Source organism: Myxocyprinus asiaticus, chromosome 37 (assembly GCF_019703515.2).
Source record: "Myxocyprinus asiaticus isolate MX2 ecotype Aquarium Trade chromosome 37, UBuf_Myxa_2, whole genome shotgun sequence".
Taxonomy (NCBI): Eukaryota; Metazoa; Chordata; class Actinopteri; order Cypriniformes; family Catostomidae; genus Myxocyprinus; species Myxocyprinus asiaticus.
The window spans coordinates 8,435,263-8,459,485 of record NC_059380.1 but is presented as its reverse complement, the minus strand read 5'-3'; the positions used below and the strand labels follow the sequence as shown (position 1 = coordinate 8,459,485).

The window sequence follows — 24,223 nt, the reverse complement described above, 5'->3', positions numbered from 1 at the left end:
GAGCTTTAAAAAAATTACAGCCAAGAAGAAATTGATTCAATGGTTGTTAATGGTAGTTCTTGCACACCCAGTTTTTTCTTGGCACACCCAAAGTTTTGTTTCTGGCTACACGACTGGTGGATAATGCCTCACTTGCTTAAACAAGGACCCAAAAGTATCAAAAAAGTAGTCTATGCAAGTCGTGTGTCATATTCCAAGTCTTCGGAAGGCATACAAAAGGTTTTGGTGAGAAACAACCCGAATTTAAGTAATTTTTGATGTCCATTGTGCGTTCATGAGCGCTAATAGAGAAGCTTGTTCACAGGGGGCTCAAGGACTAATGATATTTTTATTGCTAATAATTTTTTGGCTAACCATTTCTTTAAATTCAGAAGTGAATTCCCTAAATATGAAGAACCTTGGCAAAGTACCCCCCTTATAAGGTAGCTTTATATTTTCATGTAAGAAGAGCCATTTTTACTATGTAAGAAAAATAGTTGGTGTGATATTATAAAGGAAACATGTTAGCCAAATTAATTAGTTTTTTATTTTTTATTTTGTCATTGTACTAAAGCCAAAATAAATTATTAATATATTTTTTACAGTGTAGTTTTTTCTTTTCATTTAATTTTCACTATTAATGTTATACAGTATGTATAAACCTGAAGAGAAACATTTTCGATTCAATTCTAATGTTTTTCTATAGTGCTTTTCACAATAATGTTCCAAAGAAGCTTTTTAGAGAATATGGTCTTGCTAACTCCAGTGAGCAATCTGAAGTTTCAAGAAATATTTTATAATCACAAAAATATATGTAGATTTGTTTTTATTTCTTATTGTTAAAAACTATGGCTGTCAAAAAAAAAAAAAATTGTGATGAATCTCATAATTTCAGTATTTAGAAAGCTGAATAAAACTTTAATAATGTCAAATTCAGGAATCTTTCTTCTTTTTTTTACACTTTCTTTTAAATTTTCCAAAGGCCACATAGCACCCCCTTGTGGCCTCCTGGGGTCCTTGAATCCCTGTTTGAAAACCCCTGCACTAAATTATCGATCCATGTGGGAATGGAATACAGGAGTCACATCTGAACTCTCAGTGGTTGACATAGTGATAACAGTAGTTACGTTTTGGCATCTTGCAGCTGTAAACATGAAACTTTGAAAACTTTTGACCATTAGAATATTATTGATAATACATGGTAACCGGAGACATATAATCATCCTGCAATTTTTAGTAAAATGCTGTCAACAGAGGTGCTGTGTTTAATTTACGGTTGTTAAATAACTAAAGTCTGTGTATACAGAATGGGATTTAGTACTTAGAAGAGGAGTGACAACTGTAGATGTAGTGTGTACATGGCCTATGTGGTTAGAATCTGAACCATCAGAATGTCCGTTAATACAAAAACTGAATGATAAACAAATTTTTGTTAGTAAATATTGTGATTTGGCACCATGTTAATGGTATGTACATATGTATATCTATTTGACTTTACAGGAGAGTGTGGATTTGGGCGAGGTAATGTTCTCTCTCTGCTACTTGCCAACTGCAGGGAGACTCACACTTACTGTCATTAAATGCCGGAACCTCAAAGCCATGGATATTACTGGTTATTCAGGTATGCTTTCCTTTCTGAGTGTCTTTACTTACTTGCGTTAGTCTGCTTGGCTTCATCTCAGTTTATCCATTTTGAAGGTCACATTTTTTACTGTTAACAAAAGAATAACAAGTAATTTTTTTCAACATATTCAGTGCAGACATAACAAGGAAAAAAACATAGCTTGACAAATTGGTGTTACACCTCCCTGCTCTGTTGCAGATCCGTACGTAAAGGTGTCACTGGTTTGTGACGGAAGACGCTTGAAAAAGAAGAAAACGTCCATAAAAAAGAACACTTTGAACCCAGCATATAATGAGGCAATCATCTTTGACATACCTCCAGAGAATATGGATCAAGTGAACTTGCACATATCAGTCATGGACTATGATCTGTGCGTAATATTCAATTTTTGTTATTTTTTTCTGTGATTTCAACTATTTTTTATAGATATATATTTACTTCAATATATTTCTGTTGCATCTTTTTTGCCTTCTTAAATGTCATTCTCCTGGTGGGTAGAGTGGGACATAATGAGATCATTGGAGTCTGTCGGGTAGGGTGCCATGCTGAAGGTCTGGGCAGAGACCACTGGAATGAGATGCTCGCTTACCCTCGTAAACCCATCGCTCATTGGCATCCACTCGTAGAGCCCAAGAAGTCTGAAGAGGAGGTGAATTTCTAGTATTACAAGCATAGTTTTCCCAAAAAGGAAAATTCTGTCATCATCCACTCACTCTTAAGTTGTTACAGACCTTTATGACTTACTTTCTTCCGTGGAACACAAAAATTAATTTTCAGTTCTCGTGCATAAAATATTTCTGTCTTTTTTCTGTCCTTTTTTAGTGGAAGACTCGCACTGCAAGCTTTGACAGTCAGGGGTCTTGTCCATCTCCCAGACTCCCCTCCAGTCCATAAGGGAGGGAGAGTCCCTCCCTACATCTTTACAAAAGCCAAGGATTTCCCAGGAAGTGACGGTGATATTCAGTTACGTCCTTAGACAACGTGTGACACAACTTATGTCTGTGTGGACATGTACTGTATCAAGGAACAGAAAGAGAAAGAGGATGAAGTACAAACCGTTCATTCATAGAATGCAACTGAACCTAGCCACGTTTTAGCTTTTTTGTGTTTAGATTGAAGTGTTGCTCTCATGCGTTGGGTAAACCCACAACCCACAGAGGTTTTAACACTTTAAGTAAGGACACCAGTATAAGTAACAATGTATTTGTTACTGAATATTGTATCATTGGTAGATGTATAATATATTTTCATTGCCGTTATTATAGAATGAAGATAAAGTTTATTATAAACTTCTAGTTCTTTTTGTCTTTACATGTTTTAAGAGATTTTTAAGGCAAAATTAGAAAAGAGAGTTTTAACAAAGATATGTGAAGTCCTCATTATTGACGTATATTAGCAGAACTGTTATATATTGTTTACAGAGCAAAGAAATTCCATTGATCTTCCTTTTGTTTGTGAAGTAGTGAATGTGTTCTACCACCAAAAATGCCAAGAGCCATTTATATCCCATCTTCAAATATCTCATCATAACTGTATAGATTGTAGAGGCTTTTCTTTTGTTTGGATTTCAAATTTTGGTATAAACAATAAAGTTGCTGATTGTTATATGAATATTTTTAAATTTTATATAATTTTCTCCGATCAAGTTAGGCTCAATAAAATTCAGTCATGCACAGCTTTATCCTCCATGATCCATAATGTGCAACTAGGTAAAATTGTTATAATTTCACCATGCAGTAATTGTAGCCTTCAAAGTAAAACCATTATGAAAACTAAGGTTTGTGTTGAGAGCATGACAGAACTAAAGGAGTCAGAAACCTCTTAGTGTGCCAACAAGACTTGAAATATCATTAATATGATAAATTAATATGTTATCCTTTACCGTTTTACAAAGACCAATTTTTTATTTTACCTCAACTGTGACAAATGTTCATTGTTCTGTATTTTTCCTGTAACCTTTAAGGTGTTCTCTCTTCAAATAACTTGAAGTTTTTTGTTGGTTTGGCCTGGCTGGAACCCATTGTAACAATAATCACTGGGATTGTTGTTTTTGTATGAAAGGTCTGAATCAGTGCTGAAGAGCGTCTTTCCACTTTTATATCGACAATTTGTATTTGTAATGTACAGTTATTATTTCATAACATCCCCTTGTACTTGAAAGGTGCGATTAAAGTTCTTGCCTCTATCTGCTGTTTTGTTGTTCATGATGATTCCATGTTAATTGGTTGCTATGGTAATATGTAAGCTTATTGTATGAAAAAACTAGCCTGCTTATCTAACCGATTTTGTAAACAGAAAAAGCACTTAAAACAACAATAACCACAGATCAATACAGTTTTGTTCACAAATGAGAAATAACAAGTGTTTTTTAAATTAATGTTGAACATTTTATTTAATAACTGCACATTTCATGTCGCATAAGATATCAAATCATTTTAATAGCTCTGCACCAGGCAAACTAAGTTACGAACATAAGGTCTTTTTAGAGCCCTGTACATTGATTTCTACTAAACAACCTACCATACATGTGTGTCCAATCAATCTTATGTTGTGCTTTGTTTTTACTCTCTGTAACTACAAAGCTTAAAACGTATTGACGTGTGACTCAGTATGTTTAGGCCAGGTTGTATAATATAAAGCAAGCCAATACACAGGCATATCCTCTGTAGCTCTCTTCAGTCTTTAGTACATGTTCTACACCTCCAGCTTCTTTTTCATTTGGAGTTTGTAGAGGATTTGATAGCCATCATCCCAGGCGTAAAGCAGCTGCTCCACGGGGCTATATTTCAGGCTGGAATGAGTGCCGTATCTCTTGGGAAAGTACACATGTGGAGCGTCGTCATTTGTGACCATATCACTGACATCAAAGACGCACTGAATTCGGGAGCGGCTGGGTAGTTTAGAGTTGTAGACCACATAGACGGTACCGCAGATCACAAACGCCGCCTCTGCGTCCTCCCTCACACAAGGGGTGTCCCACATCTGTTCGATGTCAAGCGTTTTGGGGTCTATCTTTGCAAGAGAGATGTGCCTTTCATTCTCCTGAGTGGCATAGATGGCCCAAAGACCTTCTTCATCCACTGCTAGATCAATGACAGTCTCTGGATTCAGGCTATAAACGGGGAGGTGGTTTTTAGCTGGAAACACAGCACTGTCCACGACTATGCTCTTCTGAAGATCAAACTTCATTAGTCCCTCACCCTTCTTCACATAGTACAAATGGTTTTTGTAGACAGCGTGGCCCATACCACGCCAGGAGGAGGGAAGCTGGATGGTAGTGGCCCCTGATGTACCCTGTGAGGAAGTAAATTCACGGACTGTACCAAACTCATAAAGGGTATTATCATCTGTCCCATTTAAGATGTAGACCTTCCCATTGGCACTTCCCATGTCTTTGGTCCACATCCCCTTCGTGCCCCCAACTCGTTTGAGGATCTTCATGGCTTTGATGCTGGAGATCATGTCACTACAGTCTAAACACAGCAGAGTGCAAAACAAAAATATGAGAGAAAAGTGTCAATAGTCAATTAAAGTGTATCTAGTTGGTTGGGGGAAAAAAGCAATATTCTGAATCTGTCTCTGCGTTTCAAGCTGAGATAGGAGAAAATATTTTAACATCAAAAAACATTCCACACGTCACCAAAACACACTAGTGGCACATAGCTTTTCCCTTCAATTACATATACCATGTTATTATATTAATCATTGAATATTTAATCTCACTGCCTTGACAGTCTGTCTCTTGTTTGTAATTAGAACATTATTGCATGTTTTTTTCTGTTCAGTTACTAAGTTTATCAAGCATTTCATCGTATTATTACTTACTATATGCCTGCTACTAAAGCCCGATTTAACAATAAACCCTAATGGGAATGCACAGCACACTAATGACAGTCTAAGTTAATCAGACGGGTGGCTATGTACTATGAAAAGCCTGCTGAAGTGTAGAGGCATTATGCGGAAAGCATCCGGATTTGTCCTCCAGCAGTATAATTACCGTCTCTCTAAAAGATGAAATAATAATACATTTTATTTAGTACCTCTAAGTGCTTTTCTAAACGAGAACTTCAGAAAGATTAGACCTCTATTTAATGCATTATGTGTAATACTCTGTCAGGTTCTAATAGCTCGGAGCTTGAGTGATTGAATTTGCTTCCTTGTCTTCCTCGTCTTTCAAATATTGTTATATGCCTCTTACCACCTTTTTTTTTTTTTTTTTTTTTTTGTCTGTTTTTCACCTTTTATTTTCCAGCCCCTCCATACACAGAACTGGCTGTTTTTTTATTTATTTTTTTTTGTGCCTTTAAGACTTCTATGTAAATATCCTCTTTGCATGTGAATTGAGCAACAAAATTTTTCTGCAAGCTGTACGTTTGCTGTCGGTTCCAATTTGGTTTTAACTGCCCCCATCCTTCAATTACAGCTTCTTTGCAAACCCTTCATTATAATAGGACGTTCATTTTAATGCTGGGACTATTCATAAGGATATGCAGAGTGGCAGGTGCCGCACATAGCCAGAAACAGCACAAGGTCTGGACAACTTTCTACACATTTTAAAGGTGTATTCATTCATTTTTTTCCTCGTTAAAAAGTTTTACTCCTAAAGAAATTAATTGCAATTTTGAAACATAGGCTATGTATAAAATCATGAGCACTCACATGAGATGAAGACTCCACTCATAGTAACCTTAAAAAAGCTGTTTTAGGTAACAATTTCTATGAAACCCATATTTATACTGCATTGTAAAGGCATTATAATGCATTAGTAATGTCTCAAATTACACCTTATAATATGTTATAACTTCTTATAAAGAATTGTAACCACAATTATAATACATTATAATGCTTTCCTATTCATAGTTATACCTTAGAGTATAGTGCATTATAACACCAGCAACATCCAATTTAATTTGCAGAAGTTATGATGTATTATATATAATTGTAATATATATAATAGGTGTGTTTAGGTGAAGTGACAAAAGCATTGTCTTCTTATAAACATCCATAAGATATTTTTAAGTGGTTATAAGACAATACAACTCATGCTGGAAATTATATACATTACACATGCACAAAATACAAAATAACACACATTCAATGTAAATTTTGAGATATTACGAAAAAAACAAGGTTAAAATAAAGGTATAAAAAATATGTATGTTGATCACACATGTAGCCAATCTTCTAGGGTGTAAACAAACCCAATAAAATAAAATTAATTAAACTGATTCTATACTGGACTCTATTCAATAAACTTTAATGTTTGTGCATCTTATTTAGAAACTTATTTTCTGAATAACTTCCACTGTATAAGTTTGACTTGTCATGTGTTGTTAAAAAGTTTATGTAACACATGTTACAAGTTTATGTTGTGTCTGTTTATAAGAACATATTGCTTTTGTAACATTCCTTAAAGCAGGCAAAGACCACTTCTAATATGATCATGTCATAAAGCCTTTTGACTGTTTACACAATGCTGCTTTTGCATGACAGCATTTATACGATAAACTTTATTAGCTTCTGCTGCGTTAAAATTGGATGTTGAAAAAGTGGATTATACTCTTAAGTATAACTATGAATAGGGGAAGTCATATAATGTATTATAATAACAGTAGTTATAATTATCTATGAGAAGTTATAACTTATTACAAGGTGCATTATGAGACATTATGAATGCAGTATAATGCATGTATAATGCCTTTACAATGCATTATAAATCTGGGCTTCATAGAAAGTATTAACCTGTTTTATTCTGCATAGAGAGGGTCCCCTCATGGGGGCTGCCATTTTAGGATCGCATGACCAGCCAAATACTACTCGCTTAATCTCAATAACTGCCCTGTTCTTGGACACTTTCACTCTTAGATTAAATTAATTATGGCTGGCTGTGAATAGTGAATTTCTACAAAGGCATCTGAAAATGACCTGCATCCATGCTGCTAGGTGTCACTGTTAGTCCAAGAACAGTTACTGAGTGCACCCTTAAAGCGAATGTTTGTTGTTTGAAGTGGAACAATGGATTCCAATGACATTATTCAAACTGGGTCTGCCAACATTCCAAAGTTTTTTTTACAGGGAGCAATCAGATTTGTTTTCTTTGGATTGCGAAGAAAACTGACCGATCAGTGTGGTAAGTGCTTTTAGTTACTTGTCCTGAGTCGCTGCAGCTGCATGATCTAATGTGTTGGTGGCGCCAATGCAGCAAAAGTTACTTAGGAAACCGATATTTAACACCTAACTTAACACCTAAGGATATAGAACTGCTCTTGTCTTTGGTACTGTATGGAATTATTTGGTAAACATCACAGTAGCTACAAAAATGCAGAGAGGAATTAGTTAATGTAGCAAGGAATTGCCATAACTAATGGTGACTTTTTATTCAATGTTATTTATTTTAAGTAGTCTTGTGATTTTCGTTAAGCGCCACCTATTGTTTGGGAGTGAATTTGCTGAAAAAATGTCTGCCTTGGTGTGGATGATGTGGAACACAAAAAAAGATGTTAGGCAATATGTTAATGTCAGTCACCATTCACTTACAAAGCATATTTTTCCATACAATAATAGTGAATGGTGAGTGAGTCTGTCATTCTGCCTAATTCATTTTGTGTTCCACAGAAGAAAGAAAGTCAAATGGGTTTGGAGCAACATGAGGTTGAGTAAATGATGATAGAATTTTTATTTTTGGCTGAATTATACATTTAAGAGCATTTTAAACCTGAATCTATATAGTGTAGCAATTGCTCGTGCCATAATGCTGCATTAAAGACAAACATTAGTATCCAACCATGTGGAATTTTGCTTAAAGCAGCTCTTTACCTGTGAGCTTGGCGTACTTGGCTTTGTTCCTCTCTTTGACAACCATCACCTGCTGCTCCACCAGCTTGTCATCCACGTCCACGCAAGGTTGTGCACCATTCTGTGTTTCGAGGTAGTCCATCTCTCTCTCCACGCGATCTACACGCGTGCCCACTGTGTCCAGCTCGCTCTGCAGCGCCTCCCTGCTCTTGCCCAGGCCCTCTAGCTGTGCCACCATCTGCTGCTTGAACTCGCGCAGCTCAGAGGCGTAGCGGCTTGTCTGCTCATGCCACAAGGAGATGCGGTCCTGCCAGTGGAGAAATAAACAAAAACAAATCTCAAGAGACTCAGTAAAGTGATATGATTAGGCATGCAAAGATTTTGTCATTATTTACTCGCCATCATGTTGTTCCAAACCCGTATGACTTTCTTTCTTTTTGTTTACTGACTATATTAATGATTTGATTTGATTTGTATTGAGTAAATTATGACTTAAATTACAGTCTGTTAGTCATACAAACTGATTTTATATTATGCACAAGTCACATGGACTTCTTTTATTGCTTTATTAAGCATTAAAGTGAGTATCTATGTAATGCCATTGTCTTAAATTTAGCCAACAGGTCATTCATTACATTTGCTTTTGTGTTCCACAGAAGAAAGAAACTCATACGGGTTTGGAACGACATGATTGTGAGTAAATAATGGCAGAATTTCCATTCATTTTACTATTCCTTTAAAGGAATAGAGTTGCCCAAAAATAAATGCAATCCCTGATGTGTATGACTTTCTTTCTTCTGTAGAATAAAATTTTTTTTTTAAGAATATCTCAGCTCTGTTGCTCCACACAATGCAAGTGAATGGTGACCAGAACTCAGAAGTTCAAAAAAGGACATAAAGGCAGCATAAAATGTAATCCATATCCCTCCAGTGGTTAATTTCATATCTTCAAAAGTGATATGATAGGTGTGGGTGAGAAACAGATCAATATTAAAGTCCTTTTTACTATAAATCTCCATCTTTGACCAGACCCAACCAGTAGGTGACTGAATATGAAAATCACTTCCACACCAGAATGTTGAAGTGAATGATTTTTGAAAGTGTAGCTTTTCAGTAAAAAAAAAAAAAGGACTATAATATTGATCTGTTTCTCACCCACACCTATCATATTGCTTCTGAAGATATGGATTTAACCACTTGAGGCCATTTTTGGACCTTCTGAGTTCTGGTCACCATTCACTTGCATTGTGAGGACCAACAGAGCTGAAATATTTATTTATTTATTATTATTTATTTTCCCCTTTTTCTCCCAATTTGGAATGCCCAATTCCCAATGTGCTTTTAAGTCCTCGTGGTCACGTAGTGATTTGCCTCAGTCTGGGTGGCAGAGGACAAATCCCAGTTGCCTCGGCATCTGAGATCATCAACCCACTCATCTTATCTCATTTTGGGTGAACTATCCCTTTAACTGCTGACACGTTAGATCATATAGACATCAGTTCAGCTTGTTTTTTCTTTACATGCATGTTATATAGACAGACAGTCATACATATTTAACCATAAACTTGTGCACACTAAATACTGAGTCAGGCAGCCTCAAGAGTCTAAATTATTCAAAGATAAACCCTCCCTTAACAGCTGCAAGAATTCATCAGCACTTTGGCATTGAAACAGCATCATTTCGCTGCAGATGGATAAACCTTTGGCAGCAAGTGTCTGTTTTCTAAGTTGTGACTCACTTTCCAGTGGAAGGAAAGTAGAATAAGAAAAGTGTGTTTTAGCATGATTACATGAAATGACTTGCCTATGAAAAACTGTAAGTGCCGAGTCAGCACAAAAAAATTAGAAACAGAAAAGGTTTTTCATCTGGCCGAATCCAAGACATAGATGAGACTGACTCAAACCCTGGGAGAAGGAATCCTGGCAGTGGGAGTGGAGTGTAAGGGCAATGGAGAACAGAAGGGAGACCATGTGTCCGTGTGTGTGTGTGTGTGTGTGTGTTTGTGTGTGTCCGTATTTTGTTAATATTTTGTCATGAACACGAACTACCAGCTTTGCTATGTACTTGCAGACCCATATTGAACATCCCAAAGAGGTTAATATATATCTAATGAATGCTTTTGACTGCTATGTATTAAAAGGCTAGTTCATCCAAAAAGGAAAATCATTATTTACTCACTCTCATATCGTTCCAAACCCATATGCCTACAAAGAGAAATATTTAAGAATGTTGAGGCTCTCAGACCCTAATATTCTGCTTAACATCTCCTTTTTGTTCCACAGAAGAATGTAAGCGATGACAGAATTTAAATTTTTCGCCAAACTGTCCCTTTAAGTCACCAATAGCTATTGTAAAAATGCATTACCTTCCCATTTCAGAAGGTCTTTAAATGTTTTTAGAAACACTTTTTTTTTTTAGCTCTACTCTTTTCAAATGTCTCCAGATTCCTGCAAGCCTGTGTCTGGAGGCCAGGGTCTGGCTGGGAGAGCATGGTTATTCTTACCTCGATGGCAAGAAGTCTTCTCTCCAAGTAGTCCATAAGTGCCTGCTGCTGTGCCCCTACAAGGCCAGAGAAAACAAGGACAAGGAGCTGGAGGGCTCTCATCTTAAAGACCAGAGGAGTTTGCTTGGAAACAGTGAAAGTGAATGTGTGACAGACAGTGTTGAAAAGTCCTCGTACAGAACTTGGCTGGAATGTTTTGAGAAAGAGAGGAGCGAGAGGAGGAGCCTAACACATCTGGAGCGGCTCTTTGCTTTCTTGTCACCAGAGAGCCGGATTACCTACATCTTCTTTTCTAGGTTAACTCAGTGACCAATAGTTAAACACAAGAGAGTATTCATTATTGATATTTAGTTATCAAGCTACCTCACACATGTCTAATTTACCTCAAACATGCTTAAAGTTTATAACAGCCAACACACAGTTCAGTTTACTTAACTTTTTACAATAAACAGTGGTAATAATAATGTATTCACTGAAGTTAAATAGGTAATAGGTCAAATGCAGAATAAATCTTGTTTGAAAGGCATAGAAATGACTTAACAGACTACTCAGACAGTAAAGACAGAATTTACTGACGTCCTTACCCTTTCCATCTTTATTTTCTTTGGAGTACAGCATGGCTCACATTCATTCTGTTGCATAACTTTAGGCAGATTCCCAACACTTAGTAATTTTTCAGTCTAGTGAAGAAACAAATGGAGTGCTTTGGCTGTGGGGTGAATGAAATTCATATTACCATTCACAATGATCAGTCAATGTGTGGGAATTCTACAATAGATATGCTCTGTTATGGCTGAAGTATGCTACTTTATGTAACTCTATGTAGTGAAACTGTGGTAAATGCTAACCTCATGGATTTGGTAAATAATGCCTTTAAATGTGAGAGGAAATGCTCACTAGCTCTGAAATGAAGATGAGAAAGTATAGAAGGTGTTAACCTATTATCATTAGACCTTAAAGACCTTAAAGACTTTAAAATACAATGATTATGCAATATTCATTAGTTTAAATTGGAATGTTGCTATATCCAAAACAATTATCTCACCTGACTGAGAGGTTGGCATGAGTTTGAGATTGTTCATATGTGCTCTTGTGTAAAGAACTGGAATATTGTATCCACTAGGAGGCACTACAGTGTAATACCACTGCAAAAGCATTCAGAATTGTGCACTTAGAGTGAGAGTTTACTTGTATCTTCCTGTTTTAGGACAGAAAAGAAAATGATTGGCTATTAGATATTACCTGTTATTTTCTGCCCTAAGTAAAACACCTATGTGTTGTTAAAGTGCACTTAAACTCTTCATTGCTTTTTTAGGTATCAATTAGGCCACATTACTATAAAAACTAGTTTCTTGGCATTCAAATTGCAAGTAGTTATCAATTTAATGATTGACTGATTTATTGATTTCCTTTACCAATGAGCAATGTAACATAAATGCTGAATGCTTCGTGTGACTGTAGTTCACTCCCTCATAAAAGACGTTATGTACACAGTCTTTCATTTTTGCTTTGTTTTTTGTCAGATTTTCAAGGACGAATTTAGAAAATAATTTATGGGGTGGTAAGGACAAATTAAGCACTCACGCATAGTTCTTCTGGATTACAGTTTTTCCTCAATCGCTTTGGCTCAGTTCTCGGATGAGAATTTTTTATTATTTTTTTCAAAACAATAAGTTCAAATCTCTGAACAATTAGTTCCTTGTTCACACCAGATTTGAATTTCTAATTCATTTAAGCTAATTGCACGTATTTTGGCACATGTGTGCAAAAGAGTAAGTACAATTGTCTACGATTTGCACAATAACTAAATGCACATGGCTTGCTGATCAAAATGATGAGTTGATTCTCAGTGAAATTGTCATACTCTTCACAACTTCTAAACATTCTTTCATCGTGTGAGCCATCACATGCAAAATGATCCATTAAATTATCAAAATCTGTCAGACACACAGTACATGTATATTGCATAAATATCTATGACATGGAATGTTTGTGATGTCTGCTAAATCTCTGGCCAGACCAACAAGATCGACAGGATTTCCACCAAGAAGATGGGAACTTGTAGTGATACATACTGTGAGGAGGTACAATTTATTGTTTTTTACAGAACTACCACATGTTTTTTCATTGTTGCCATTTTTTTTTTTTTTTTTTTTTTTGCATGGATGTCATGTTATGGCAATGTTCTGTTCACTATATATGACTTTCCATGTAAGAAATGTGTAAAAATGGACATGCAAATGTGAATTTTCTGTTTACATGTAATACATTGCTACAAAAATAAATTTACTGTATACAATTTACTGTGCATATCCTATTTCTGTGTACAGTATTGTACAATATTGATGTTTCCCAGTAAACTTTTATCTACTGTTGAAATCGGTTTCTAAAAAGCTCAGAGTGAAACACAATAGCATTCAGCTAGACAAAACTGACATTCTTGTATAGTACAGTAAGCAGTCAGTGTCAACAAAAAAGTAGAACAAAAATGTAATTTGTATGTAATATGACATGACTGCCATGGTGAAAAAACATCTAAACTATTTGACCAGTTCGGCTCACACGATGACAAAAACACTTTTCGTTTTGGTGGCATTGGCCAATTTACTGACACAATAACTAGGTTTTGAAGCATGAATGAAATGTTTTGGGTGAGTTACTACATTTAGCAGACATGCAATAGAGTTGTGATGTCCCATAAAACAGTTGTGACAATTGCACTTACAGTTTAGAGAATGTTAAGACTGTTTAAAAAAATTAGCCAAAGTGAATGAGAAAAATTGTAAGATACCAAGCTTCATTGCATTACTAAAAATGCCCATGAATTTGCAATACAATTGCATTTACACAGAGAGGTCACATAGTTATCCTTGTGCTACTGTTTTTCTAACATTAAAATGAATTGTTATTATTATTATTATTATTATTATTATTATTCTTACAAAATAAGTATTAAAATGTAAATCTTCAGAGCACCAAGATATTGTCTATTAAACACATCAACAGATTCTAAATGATCCTTCTCTTGATTTGTGCTAGTTGTCACACTTTTCACTCCAGTAGGTGGTAGGTTTATTTTTTAAAGTCAAATATCTGTATAGCCACATACATTGAAGTCTTGGCTAAAAAAAAAAAAATTCTTTTTTTTAAATTGATATTTAATTCAAATATTTCACATATAGAACTGGCAATCTAAAATTAATGAATTTAAAACTAATTTTAAATTGAGGGCGAATTGGACTGAAAGTAACTTTATGCAGGCCAAAATGTTTTGATTTGTTAAACCTTGATGTAGCCTATGGAGAGTGGATGCGTAGACATTTTATTTGAGCTAACAAAGCCCTGTATCTTTGTTGCTTCTGTATCACCTTTGTAAAAAGCTATTTGAAAGTGAACATAGCACAAAGTAAGGCCTAAAATAAAAATATACTGCACAGATCATCGTAATTACTGGTCAACTTGTATCTTTATTAATGCATCATATCTAACAATCATTCTGTTAAGACTTGGAAACAACTGAGAAATTTACATTTTACCTCTATTTTTCCATGTATTGGAAATGTACATATATGTATACGTATATGTATAAACAGTACATGTATATGTAGAGTATATTCATGTTGACCTGAATATCGTGGTTAGGGAAAAATAAACCGGGATCCCTTGTAGCAATCTGTCACTCACGTCCAGTTTCCGATGAAAAATTCAGGTATGCGCAAGACCACAAGTGTCAAAAGCTGCACAGGGCAAGTGTGTTGGAAGCCCAAAAAATGTAACTGTGTTCTGAAAATAAGCCCAAAATTAGCAACATTGCCCATATTTTAAGCAACTCCATGTAAAAAAAAAAAAAACAAGCAGACTTGGCAATTATGCCTGTCAGATGCAGAATCACTGCACGCTTTCCAGTAGCCAAGCACGCGATTGGCTGCTGCTAAAATCAATGACGCGATCAGCCGTGATAGTCAAATAACAGTGTTTTCATTTTTGCTTTTTGTTAGACTTTAGACAGTTCGACATAAATAAACTCTTTCATTATGTCAGCATCAACTATAGTATACATTTATATTTTATACATTGGGATACCAAATGATAGGGTGGCAGATACCACACCATGCCACCCCGGTAGATCCGCCCCAGACAATTTTCGAATACTATTTTGCTTCAAATCAAAGTTTGTAATGTTGTGGTTCACCTCGGAGCTGGTTGGTTTGGTTCATCTCTTAGAACATCTCTAAGGAGAAAATTCATTGGAGAAATACTTTCCAGAACCAAGATGGCTGAAAAAGTGGATGGGTCCTGTTGGGTTGTATAGAGCTATTCTGGATGCAATATGCAAAACACAGCAACTACACATTTAGTCAAAATTGGGATTACGATCTGTGCTGTGATGGACTGGTTTAGCTCAACTACTTGATAATCCATATTTGGCTGGAAAATCTAAAATGTGTAAAACCAATTTTTTCACTTCAGTATAAGCATAGTTACTGTGTTTTGCCTTTGTAGGGCAGTGTTCATGACCACTTTCTCCTTTAAAAAAAAGACTTTAGCTGTAAATTTGGTCAGATTTGGTTTTAGCTGTGGTTGACACTATTAGTCACGTAAACCGACTTGAGAAACTGATGTGAAATTTTCTTAAGATCGTATTAAGAAGAAAATTTACATTTTATTCATTTGAGAGTAGAAACAAACATATAATAAACAAAAATACATTTTCCAAAATCTTTCATTTGTGAAATGCAGTATTATTTGTTACAAATATTTGTGGTGAATTTTTTTTAAAGGACAATACTGAAATGGAAGAATAAACAAAGGAACTATGACAAAATTAGAAATACAGTAGAAAATTATAACTTCCCAGAGAATGATTCATTGACTGTGAACCAATAAATGGCGCTAACTGGTTCAGTGAGAAACATTAATCTCAGCCTCTCACAGGAAAAAAATCTTTTGTGTGAGCTGTTGGAGCAGACAAAATGATTGAAAAAGCTTTTTCAATTTTTCAGTGTGTTTACCTGACAAGATTTATTATTTTCTGAACTCAACACATATAGTCAAACCTTGGCACATGTACTCTATCCAGTCAATGCACTGTTTTATATTGCCTACCTTATTTACAAAGTTATAGCCAGGTATCTTTCCTATTAAGCATAGCTACTTATTTTTTTTTTTTAGATTACCTCTGATCAATGGTGGTTTGTTGAGCTCAGATTGGCTGTATGTAGAATTAAGCATTTGTGCCTTTGAGGGGTCTGTGTATATAAAGACCTCTTTGCATTAGATTTTGGCCATGACTTAGCACAGTGATCTATCAACCACTTTCTCACCCAAGTACTGACAAACAGAAAACAAATCCCTGTAGGCACCACTTAGAGTATAATCTTTCTGACATAAACTGCATTAATCTGTTTTATCTTCTGTAAAGGCAGAGACGGTGGGATCAGTGGTGACACAGGCTTTTATTTATATACAATTTTAAACTATAAGGGGATTAGAGTGTACACGGAAATTGTGAAAAACTGAGGAATGTGATGTCTTCATTCAAGATTCACATACTTTTTTACCAGTGAATTTCCTTGATTTACCAATCGTTTGTGATTTCTAGATCAGGATTTCTTTTTTAATCATGTTACAAAGATTGCAATCACAAAATTTCAAGCTGATTTAATATTTAAGACCTTGAGCATAAGAACAAAAATGTACAGTAAATCCAATCTAAAAATGTAATGGGCTTTTCCAGGCATGGAAATCACAGCTGTAAAATTCTATGATACTTCCATGTTTTCTGTAACTGTGGAAACTTTCTGAAAGCTGTGCAGTTCTTTCAAAGATTTATTGTTTGATGTCATTTCCCTTTTTGTTTTGCTGTGAAAGGCATCTTCATTAGACCCTCGAGGTGAGGGAGTACAGTATCTGTCAGTGCCAGGTAATAATAATTTGGTGGTCTTGTTCTAAAGTAACACGTAAACATTTGCTTTTGATGAGTTCATCCAAGAGGAAGCTTGGATGAAATCAGACAAGACCCGGATAATCAGATAAAGATTCAAGTTTGTCATCTTCGCATTCTGCAAAGAATCGGGAAGACCTGAGAATAAGATATATTTAAAAGTTGTTAATCTGACAGTTTTTTATGCATACGCAAACAAAACATTTTCAATTTAGGCATACATATAAAACCTGTTTGATAAGAGAGCTTTTTCCACCAAAGAAATTATCTATTTTGAGAGAGTTACACATCTGTCTATTATAATAAAAGATGGGAATAAACATTCCAGAGGTACCCATGGTGCACCATCTCATCAGCCATGTTTAATGTATATTGTCAAATAAAAAAACACAGTGACTAGCTCTGTGCACTGTAGACAGTTCAATCAAAGCAGCAGACTCTTATGATTAAAAGCCTGACTTTAAAAAACACCCTTACAGTACATGATCTTATCTGTTCATGTTTGCCACCTGTGGCAACAATGTTAGAAGTCAGAAGCCTTGCTTTCTTGTAATGCTGTTTAGAGAAGTTAAGTGGTGGCCTACTCACTAAATCCATTCATGTACCATCTGTAAACCTCTAGTAACTGAAAAGATTATTTTCTTATTAAAAATATTTTCACAAATATAACGTCCTCGTCTCAACACCAGAGATCAATATTACTTGAATACTGACACTGACAGTGGTTCTCAAATGATAGTTCACAGGTCTGTTCTAAATAGGCTTGCAGACAGCAGAGAAAAACGATGCAAATAAATAATAAAATGCAGCAAACCATAAAATTATGCATAATAAAGATAGCAAAATAATAGGCTTATCAATGTTGAAAAGAGAGGGAATGAGAGAGAAAACACACCCTACTTCTTTTATTGTTGACATCAAATGTTGTGCGGTATTGTGGTACAAATTCATATGTTACTTCTGTCAAATTAAGCAGATGCTAACATGGACGGGTTGTGTGACACCCTCATCCTCAAAAACCATGAAACAAAACTATGCAAGGTAAAAGACTACATTGAAGGTGCACTAAGTTTTTTGTATTATTATTTTTCCTTCAGCCAAAGTGTCAAATAACAGGACAGGAGGGATACCGAAATAGAGCGCATCAGTGCCTGCCCACTTTTTCAGCCGCCTGGGTTATGACAGGCTTTTCATAAAATCCTTCATAAAATTTTTCTAATCCATAAACTAAATCAACCAGCTCTGAGGTGAATCACATCATTACAAACTTTGATTTTAAGCAAAAAATATTTTTTAAAAATCAACAACAACAAAAAAAGACAAAGTCTGTTTACTCACCGTCTTTCACAAAGACACAAACTATAAATCCCATGAAACATGAGGATGACGTGGTTAAATAAAAAAATGGCGGAAATACCATTAAAGTTGTTGATTATAAGTATAGAAATAATATATTTTCTGTTTAAATATTCAGAAATAAACACATTCATAAATAGTTTGAAGGTAAAGGGAGACTAAATTTCGTCATTCGCAGTGTGTCCTGGAAATAGGCAGTTGCTGCTGGGATCGTTTGGCGGGCTTTGTTGGCCACGTTTCTCTGATTAGTTGATCTTTCTCTGTTGGACCAGTGTAGTTGTTAACCAGGAATTGCGTTGTTAAACACGCTTTTTAAATAATGTTGCAATAAAGTTGCAATACTGTCGACTGATGTCTTCAGAAGAAACATATACTGTACAATTGATGAACAATTTAGAAACTCACGGTAGGTCTGTCTTTAAAGGTTTATAAGTTATCATTAAAAAGACAATTTGAGGAGTCGCGTCACGCCATCAAAGTTTCAGACGTGTGAACGGCAAACTCTGTGCACTTTGCTAGTTATAATACTTTTTGTGTTATAAACCGGTGAGATTCGATACACCCTGATTCTTAACTGTTCTAGGAAGACAATACGTCAAAGAATTCAAAATCTTCGGGCTCTGGAGACATTAAAAGACACTTATGTGCTCAAGCTGAAGCCCCCGAGCAGCAGGCCGCATGTCTGGGAGCCGATTTGGCTGGTAAGGAGAAGGAAATTCGTCAACAATTGATGAACGTGTCGGCAATGCTGACGAAGGTCATTGCTGACTTGGAGGAGCTTGCTGTAATACGTCAATCAATCACTGCCATGGAGACAAAATTCACTGAGATGGTTATAAGAGTGGGGGATGTTGAAAAACGGAACGATTATCTGGAGTCATCGGAGAGGGAATTAGCTGCTAATCCATTAGCGACCAAGGCGGATTTGGAGCGTGTCTGAGAGAAGCTGGAAGATTTGGAGAACTGTAACCGGCTGAATAACATCCGAATTGTTGGAATTCCTGAGGGAGCAGAGGGTCAGAATATGGTAGAATTCCTGGACGGGCTCTTTCTGAGTCTGCTTGACAGAACAGGCCATAAGCTGGAAATCGAACGAGCTCACAGAGTTCCGGCTCGGCGATCCGCTGAGGGAGATAGGCCCAAATCAATTCTGGCCAAATTTCTGAGATCATCCAATAAAGATCTCGTGTTACGCGAGGCGAGGAGTAAAGGAAGGCTTTCTTGGAAGAACCACAGCATTTTCTTCTTCCCAGACTTTGCGAATTCAACAAGAGAGAAACGTGATCGATTCAAGGAATGCAAGAAACTCTTACATCAGTGGAAGGTCGCTTTTGCACTGATGTTCCCGGCCAAATTAAGAATAAATACTAAGGATGGCCGCAAAATATTTACATGTCCCCAACAAGCCATGTCCTTCATAAAGTCAATGGACTGAGTAAGTTATTTTGTGGTTCTCACGTTGCAGCCAAGTGAGCCTGACTCACTGAACATTCACTTGACCGTCCGTGGAAACTGAGTGCCTTTTTTGTTTCTTTTTGTGCTGGTTCCGCCTAGCGGCAGGAGTTTGTTTTGTGGAAAAACACTCCTTCGGGACAGTGTTGTGGATGAATCTGCACGTTTTTTGTGCTTATGCCTCCTATTGGTTGGAATTTGTTTTGTGGAGTATTTCTTGCAGGACATTGGAGTGATTGGGTAATTTTTTGCACTCATGTAGCAGTCGAATGGGCCGGCCCACTGAACATTCGTTTGACTGCCCGTTTTGTGCTGGATCCGCTAGCGGCTGGAGCTTGTTTTGTGGAGGAACACACTTATGTGGATGAATCTACATCTTCAAAATTTGAGAAGATATGGGATGGACATGTTTTCTTTAGTGCTGGATTAGCAGTCATTATTGTTTTAGCAGAAATTCAGGGGCAAAGTCTGATTTTGGCTGATATTTACGCACCTAACACTGATGATCAGGGCTTTTTTATAGATCTTGAAGGGATGTTACAAGCCGCTGGCACCCCTCATGATATAATATTGGGAGGAGACTTTAGTCTATTGATGGACTCAATCCTTGATCATAGTGAGGCAAAAGTGTGTAAGCCCCCTAGAGCAACATTGACGCTTCACAGGATGAGTAAAAATCTTGGTCTTACAGATATTTGGAGACTTTTGAACCCATCTGGTAGGGAATATACATTTTTTTCATCGGTCCATAAGATTTATTCTAGAATATATAGTTTTTTATATCTAAGTCCCTCATTTCATCTGTTCTCAGATCATGCCCTGGTGAATTTAGAGTTGTTGCCACCTACGGAGAAAAATAAATCATATTGTTTGTGCTTTAATGTATTTCTTTTGCAAAATCCTGAATTCCAACAAATGTTAAAGGCTGGAATCAATGTTTATATGGAGACCAACTGATCCTCAGTATCCTCTGTGGGCATGGCTTGGGAGGCACTTAAGGCAGTTCTTAGGGGTCAGACCATACAGTATGCCTCATTCACCTCATTCATTCTCGGGTTTCATTTTGCCCCAGACTCTGTATTTTAGGCAATGGGGCGGTCTTCAAAATGGGGATAAACACATAAAAAATGTTAAATGTTGATTCAATGTATATTTGTTTTGTTTTTCTTTGTCAACTATATGAATCAATAAGAAATATTAATAAGAAAAAGACAATTTGCCTTTGGAAAAATGTTATGGTATTTTTACTTCCGGAACATGAATTTTGTGCTCTATAAAATGAGTTGTATTCATCTGTTCATAGGATCATATTAGTTGATAAACCGTATTTGTTTGTTCATATTAGTTTATTTGATAAAATAAAACTTTTATGCTTTTAGCAAGGCCAAAGTCTACTTTGGTTGTCCACGTTGCTGATCGCTCCGTGCATAGTACGCGTAACGCAAATTTCATCATGGCCCAGATTTTCTCGACACAGATAGTCCTCGTCTGTGTGCATTCTCAGCGAATGCACATGCTGCACAAACTGTGCTGAAGATGAAATTACTGTGTGTGGAGCAATCCGGAACATGGTCAATCGAAGTATAATCTGGCCTTTAGGCTACTGATTTGACTGGAGTCTTTATCTTGTGTGAGTGTGCGTGATTTTGAACATATTTTTCAAAAGTGCTGTTTATTTCTTAACGTGTAAAACTTTTTAATGAGGAAAAGATTACTGAGTGCACCTTTAAATATGGGTCCACCACTTGCAATGAGGATAAACCTGGTTTGTGCCAACCACAGTGTGTTTTGAGCAGTTATTGGGGCTGTCTATGTAGTTCATGGTAAAGGTAATAAAGGTCAGTGTTTGATTTTAAGGACATTTCTGTTTGATAAACAGTTTTGGCAATGTATTGGGATTCCACTTGATGTCCAATGTAAAATCAAGGTCCTGCAAAACAAGTTAATAAAAGCTATGATTAATTTTCTCGACCCCTTGCTTTTAAAATATACTTAGTGTAACATCTGAGGTTGTTACAATACCCTCCTACCAACCACCAGAGGGAGCCCTCTCCCGAATACTAACTCTGTACCCTTTCTTCTTTGGTGATTTCCTGTTTGAACTATATAAATACCATGCTGTTCCATTTTGACTTTGTGAAGTATTGCCAGTTTACCAAGTGTTTTTCCATTTCCATTGCTGATTGTTCTCTTGTTATGACCATTGTCTGTTTTCCTGGATTTACTGCCTTTGGATACCCCTTTGTTTTGTTTGCCTTGTTGGACTGTCTTTTTGGTTTATTGGATTATACCGCCTGCTTAACAACTACCTCTATTTGCCTGCCGATTTGGATTGTTTGCTTGTGTACTTTAATAAACTTCCTACACATGGATCCTAACACCGTCTCCATGGCCAGTTCGTTACAGAATACTTCGCCTAACATGGATCCAGCAGAAGTTTCACAGCTCCAGGCCACATTCACACACCAGTGTGAGGTATTAAGGGGTTACCAAGACCAGCTGAACAACCTACGAGCTGCCAACGAATGTTTGACACAATACATTCACTCACTGCCAGCTCCCCATGCTAAACCGGTAAGCTTTGCTCTACCTGATAAGTTTGATGGTTCTGCTGAAAAATGCCGGGGGTTTTTAGGACAATGCAAGGTATTTTTCTCAAATCAGCCTGAATCATTTGATCAAGACGCCAGGAAATGTTCTTTTTTTTGATGTCACTGCTTACCAGCTAAGCTCTCAATTGGGCCACCACTGTTTGGGATAAAGATACTCAAATCCAGATTTCATTTGATTACTTCGTTCAACAAATCCACAAAGTCTTCGTGTATCCAACAGGCGGCCAAGATATCTCTGTTCAGCTACTTCATCTACACCAGGGTCATCGATCAGCAGTGGATTATGCAGTTCTGTTCAGGACACTAGCGGCTCAGAGTGGGTGGAATGATGTCGCTCTGAAGACTGTTTTCCGTGAAGGGCTTAACCTGAAACTCAGGATGGAACTGACCTGCAAGGCTGAGGGTACGAATCTTTCTGAATACATAACTATGGCCATCAAGATTGATAACCTGCTTCAGAATGCTTCATGGCCTCAGTTTCGCTTCACCTCGAATTCTACAGTCCCTGTACTGGCCCAGGCATGCACTGTATCACCCGAACCCATGCAAGTTGCATACAATCCTGTTTCTATGGAGGAACGCCAACGTCTGCAACGAAAACATTTGCTTTTACTGTGGTTCACCAAGTCATTTCAATGTTGCGTATCCACACAAGAAATCAAGTTCCCCTGAGTCAAGGCAGCACGTGAGTACCATGAACATTATATAACGCATCTCACATAATTTTCTGTTGCCTGTAGAGATCTCCATTGGTGATCATGTAAGATGTGTTACAGCATTAGTGGATTCTGGGGCTGCTGTTAATCTCAATCAGGAGATTGTTCAAGAACTCAACATACCCACCATTGAATGCTTTCCTAAGTTTTACATGCCCACTGTTAACAACGCACCTATTGGTACTGGCATAACACAACAGATTGTTCCTATAACCATCAAGATTGGACTTTTTCATGTAGAGAATCTCACTATATGTCATCAACTCACCCAAGCATGCTCTTATCCTGGGTCATCCCTGGCTGGCCATCCACGACCCATCGATATCCTGAAACCAAGGTGAGCTCACACATTGGTCAAGTTTCTGTCATAAACATTGTCTCCATGTTGCTGTTTCCAGGCTTTGCCTTATCACCAGTATTGAGAGTCCTGAATCACAGAAATTGACCAAGGTTCCCAAGGAGTATGCAGAGTTCAGTGAAGTGTTTAGTAAGATTAAAGCTACACAACTTCCTCCTCATCGTCCATGGGACTGTGCTATTGAACTTCTGTCCAATACAGCTCCACCGAGAAGCAAGGCCTATGCATTGTCACGCAAACCCTTGCCACGGAGAATTACATTGAGGAAGCTCTTGCCTCTGGTTACATATGTCCCTCCACCTCCCCAGCTGCTGCAGGTTTCTTTTTATAGAGAAGAGGGATATAGGTCTACATCCCTGTATCGACTATCGAGGCCTGAACTGTCACCATAAAATATTGTTACCCATTACCACTTATCCCCTCAGCCCTTGAACAACTCTGTGAAGCCAAAATCTATATCAAACTTGATCTAAGGAGTGCTAATAACCTCGTCAGGATTCCAGAAGGGGATGAGTGGAAGACTGCTTTCATCACCACCAGGGGGCACTATGAATATTTGGTCATGCCGTATGGACTTGCTAACGCCCCCTCAGTTATCCAGTCCTTTATCAATGAAATATTCAGAGACTTACTGAATCATTTTGTGCTGGCCTACATTGATGACATCTTCATCTACTCACAAAACATGGAACAACATATCCAGCAGGTCAAGACAGTCTTATCACGTCTCCAGGAACACCAACTATTTGTCAAGGCAGAAAAGTGAGTTCCATACCTCTCATACCACTTTCCTGGGTTACAATATCAGACACCAAGGTGTGGAGATGGATGTCTCAAAGGTAACAGCAGTCACCGAATGGCCTTGACCTTCTAAAATCAAGGA

General features: G+C 36.9%; 2 protein-coding genes across 3 annotated transcripts in view; one reads left to right on the top strand and one right to left on the bottom strand.

The window, feature by feature from the left end:
- Nucleotides 1–3,788, top strand: part of LOC127428224 (synaptotagmin-6-like) — a 46,780-nt gene extending 42,992 nt beyond the window's left edge. The window contains exons 4-7 of the mRNA XM_051676423.1: nt 1,480–1,600; nt 1,802–1,973; nt 2,102–2,252; nt 2,426–3,788. Of these exons, the coding sequence (XP_051532383.1) occupies nt 1,480–1,600; nt 1,802–1,973; nt 2,102–2,252; nt 2,426–2,497 (516 nt within the window). The 3' untranslated portion in view covers nt 2,498–3,788. The remainder of the gene's footprint in view (nt 1–1,479; nt 1,601–1,801; nt 1,974–2,101; nt 2,253–2,425) is intronic.
- A 194-nt stretch (nt 3,789–3,982) lies between these two features.
- LOC127428217 (olfactomedin-like protein 3A) lies at nt 3,983–11,775 on the bottom strand. 2 transcript variants are annotated; one of them, XM_051676415.1, is made up of 5 exons: nt 11,751–11,775; nt 11,487–11,611; nt 10,903–11,203; nt 8,420–8,705; nt 3,983–5,076 (listed from the first exon to the last, which is right to left on the bottom strand). In XM_051676415.1, the coding sequence occupies exons 3-5, from the start codon at nt 11,002–11,004 to the stop codon at nt 4,298–4,300; spliced, it is 1,167 nt and encodes a 388-aa protein (XP_051532375.1). In that variant the 5' UTR covers nt 11,005–11,203; nt 11,487–11,611; nt 11,751–11,775; the 3' UTR covers nt 3,983–4,297. The 2 variants fall into 2 exon arrangements, with proteins under 2 accessions (XP_051532375.1, XP_051532374.1); XM_051676414.1 differs by having other exon boundaries at nt 10,903–11,611.
- Nucleotides 11,776–24,223: the final 12,448 nt, after the last annotated feature.

Coding starts and splice junctions, on each gene's coding strand:
- LOC127428217 (XM_051676414.1), bottom strand. CDS start 11,004: ATGAGAGCCCTCCAGCTCCTTGTCCTTGTTTTCTCTGGCCTTGTAGGG. Junction 8,706..10,902: donor GAAGACTTCTTGCCATCGAG/GTAAGAATAACC, acceptor CTCCACTGGCAG/GACCGCATCTCCTTGTGGCA. Junction 5,077..8,419: donor CAAGTACGCCAAGCTCACAG/GTAAAGAGCTGC, acceptor TGCTGTGTTTAG/ACTGTAGTGACATGATCTCC.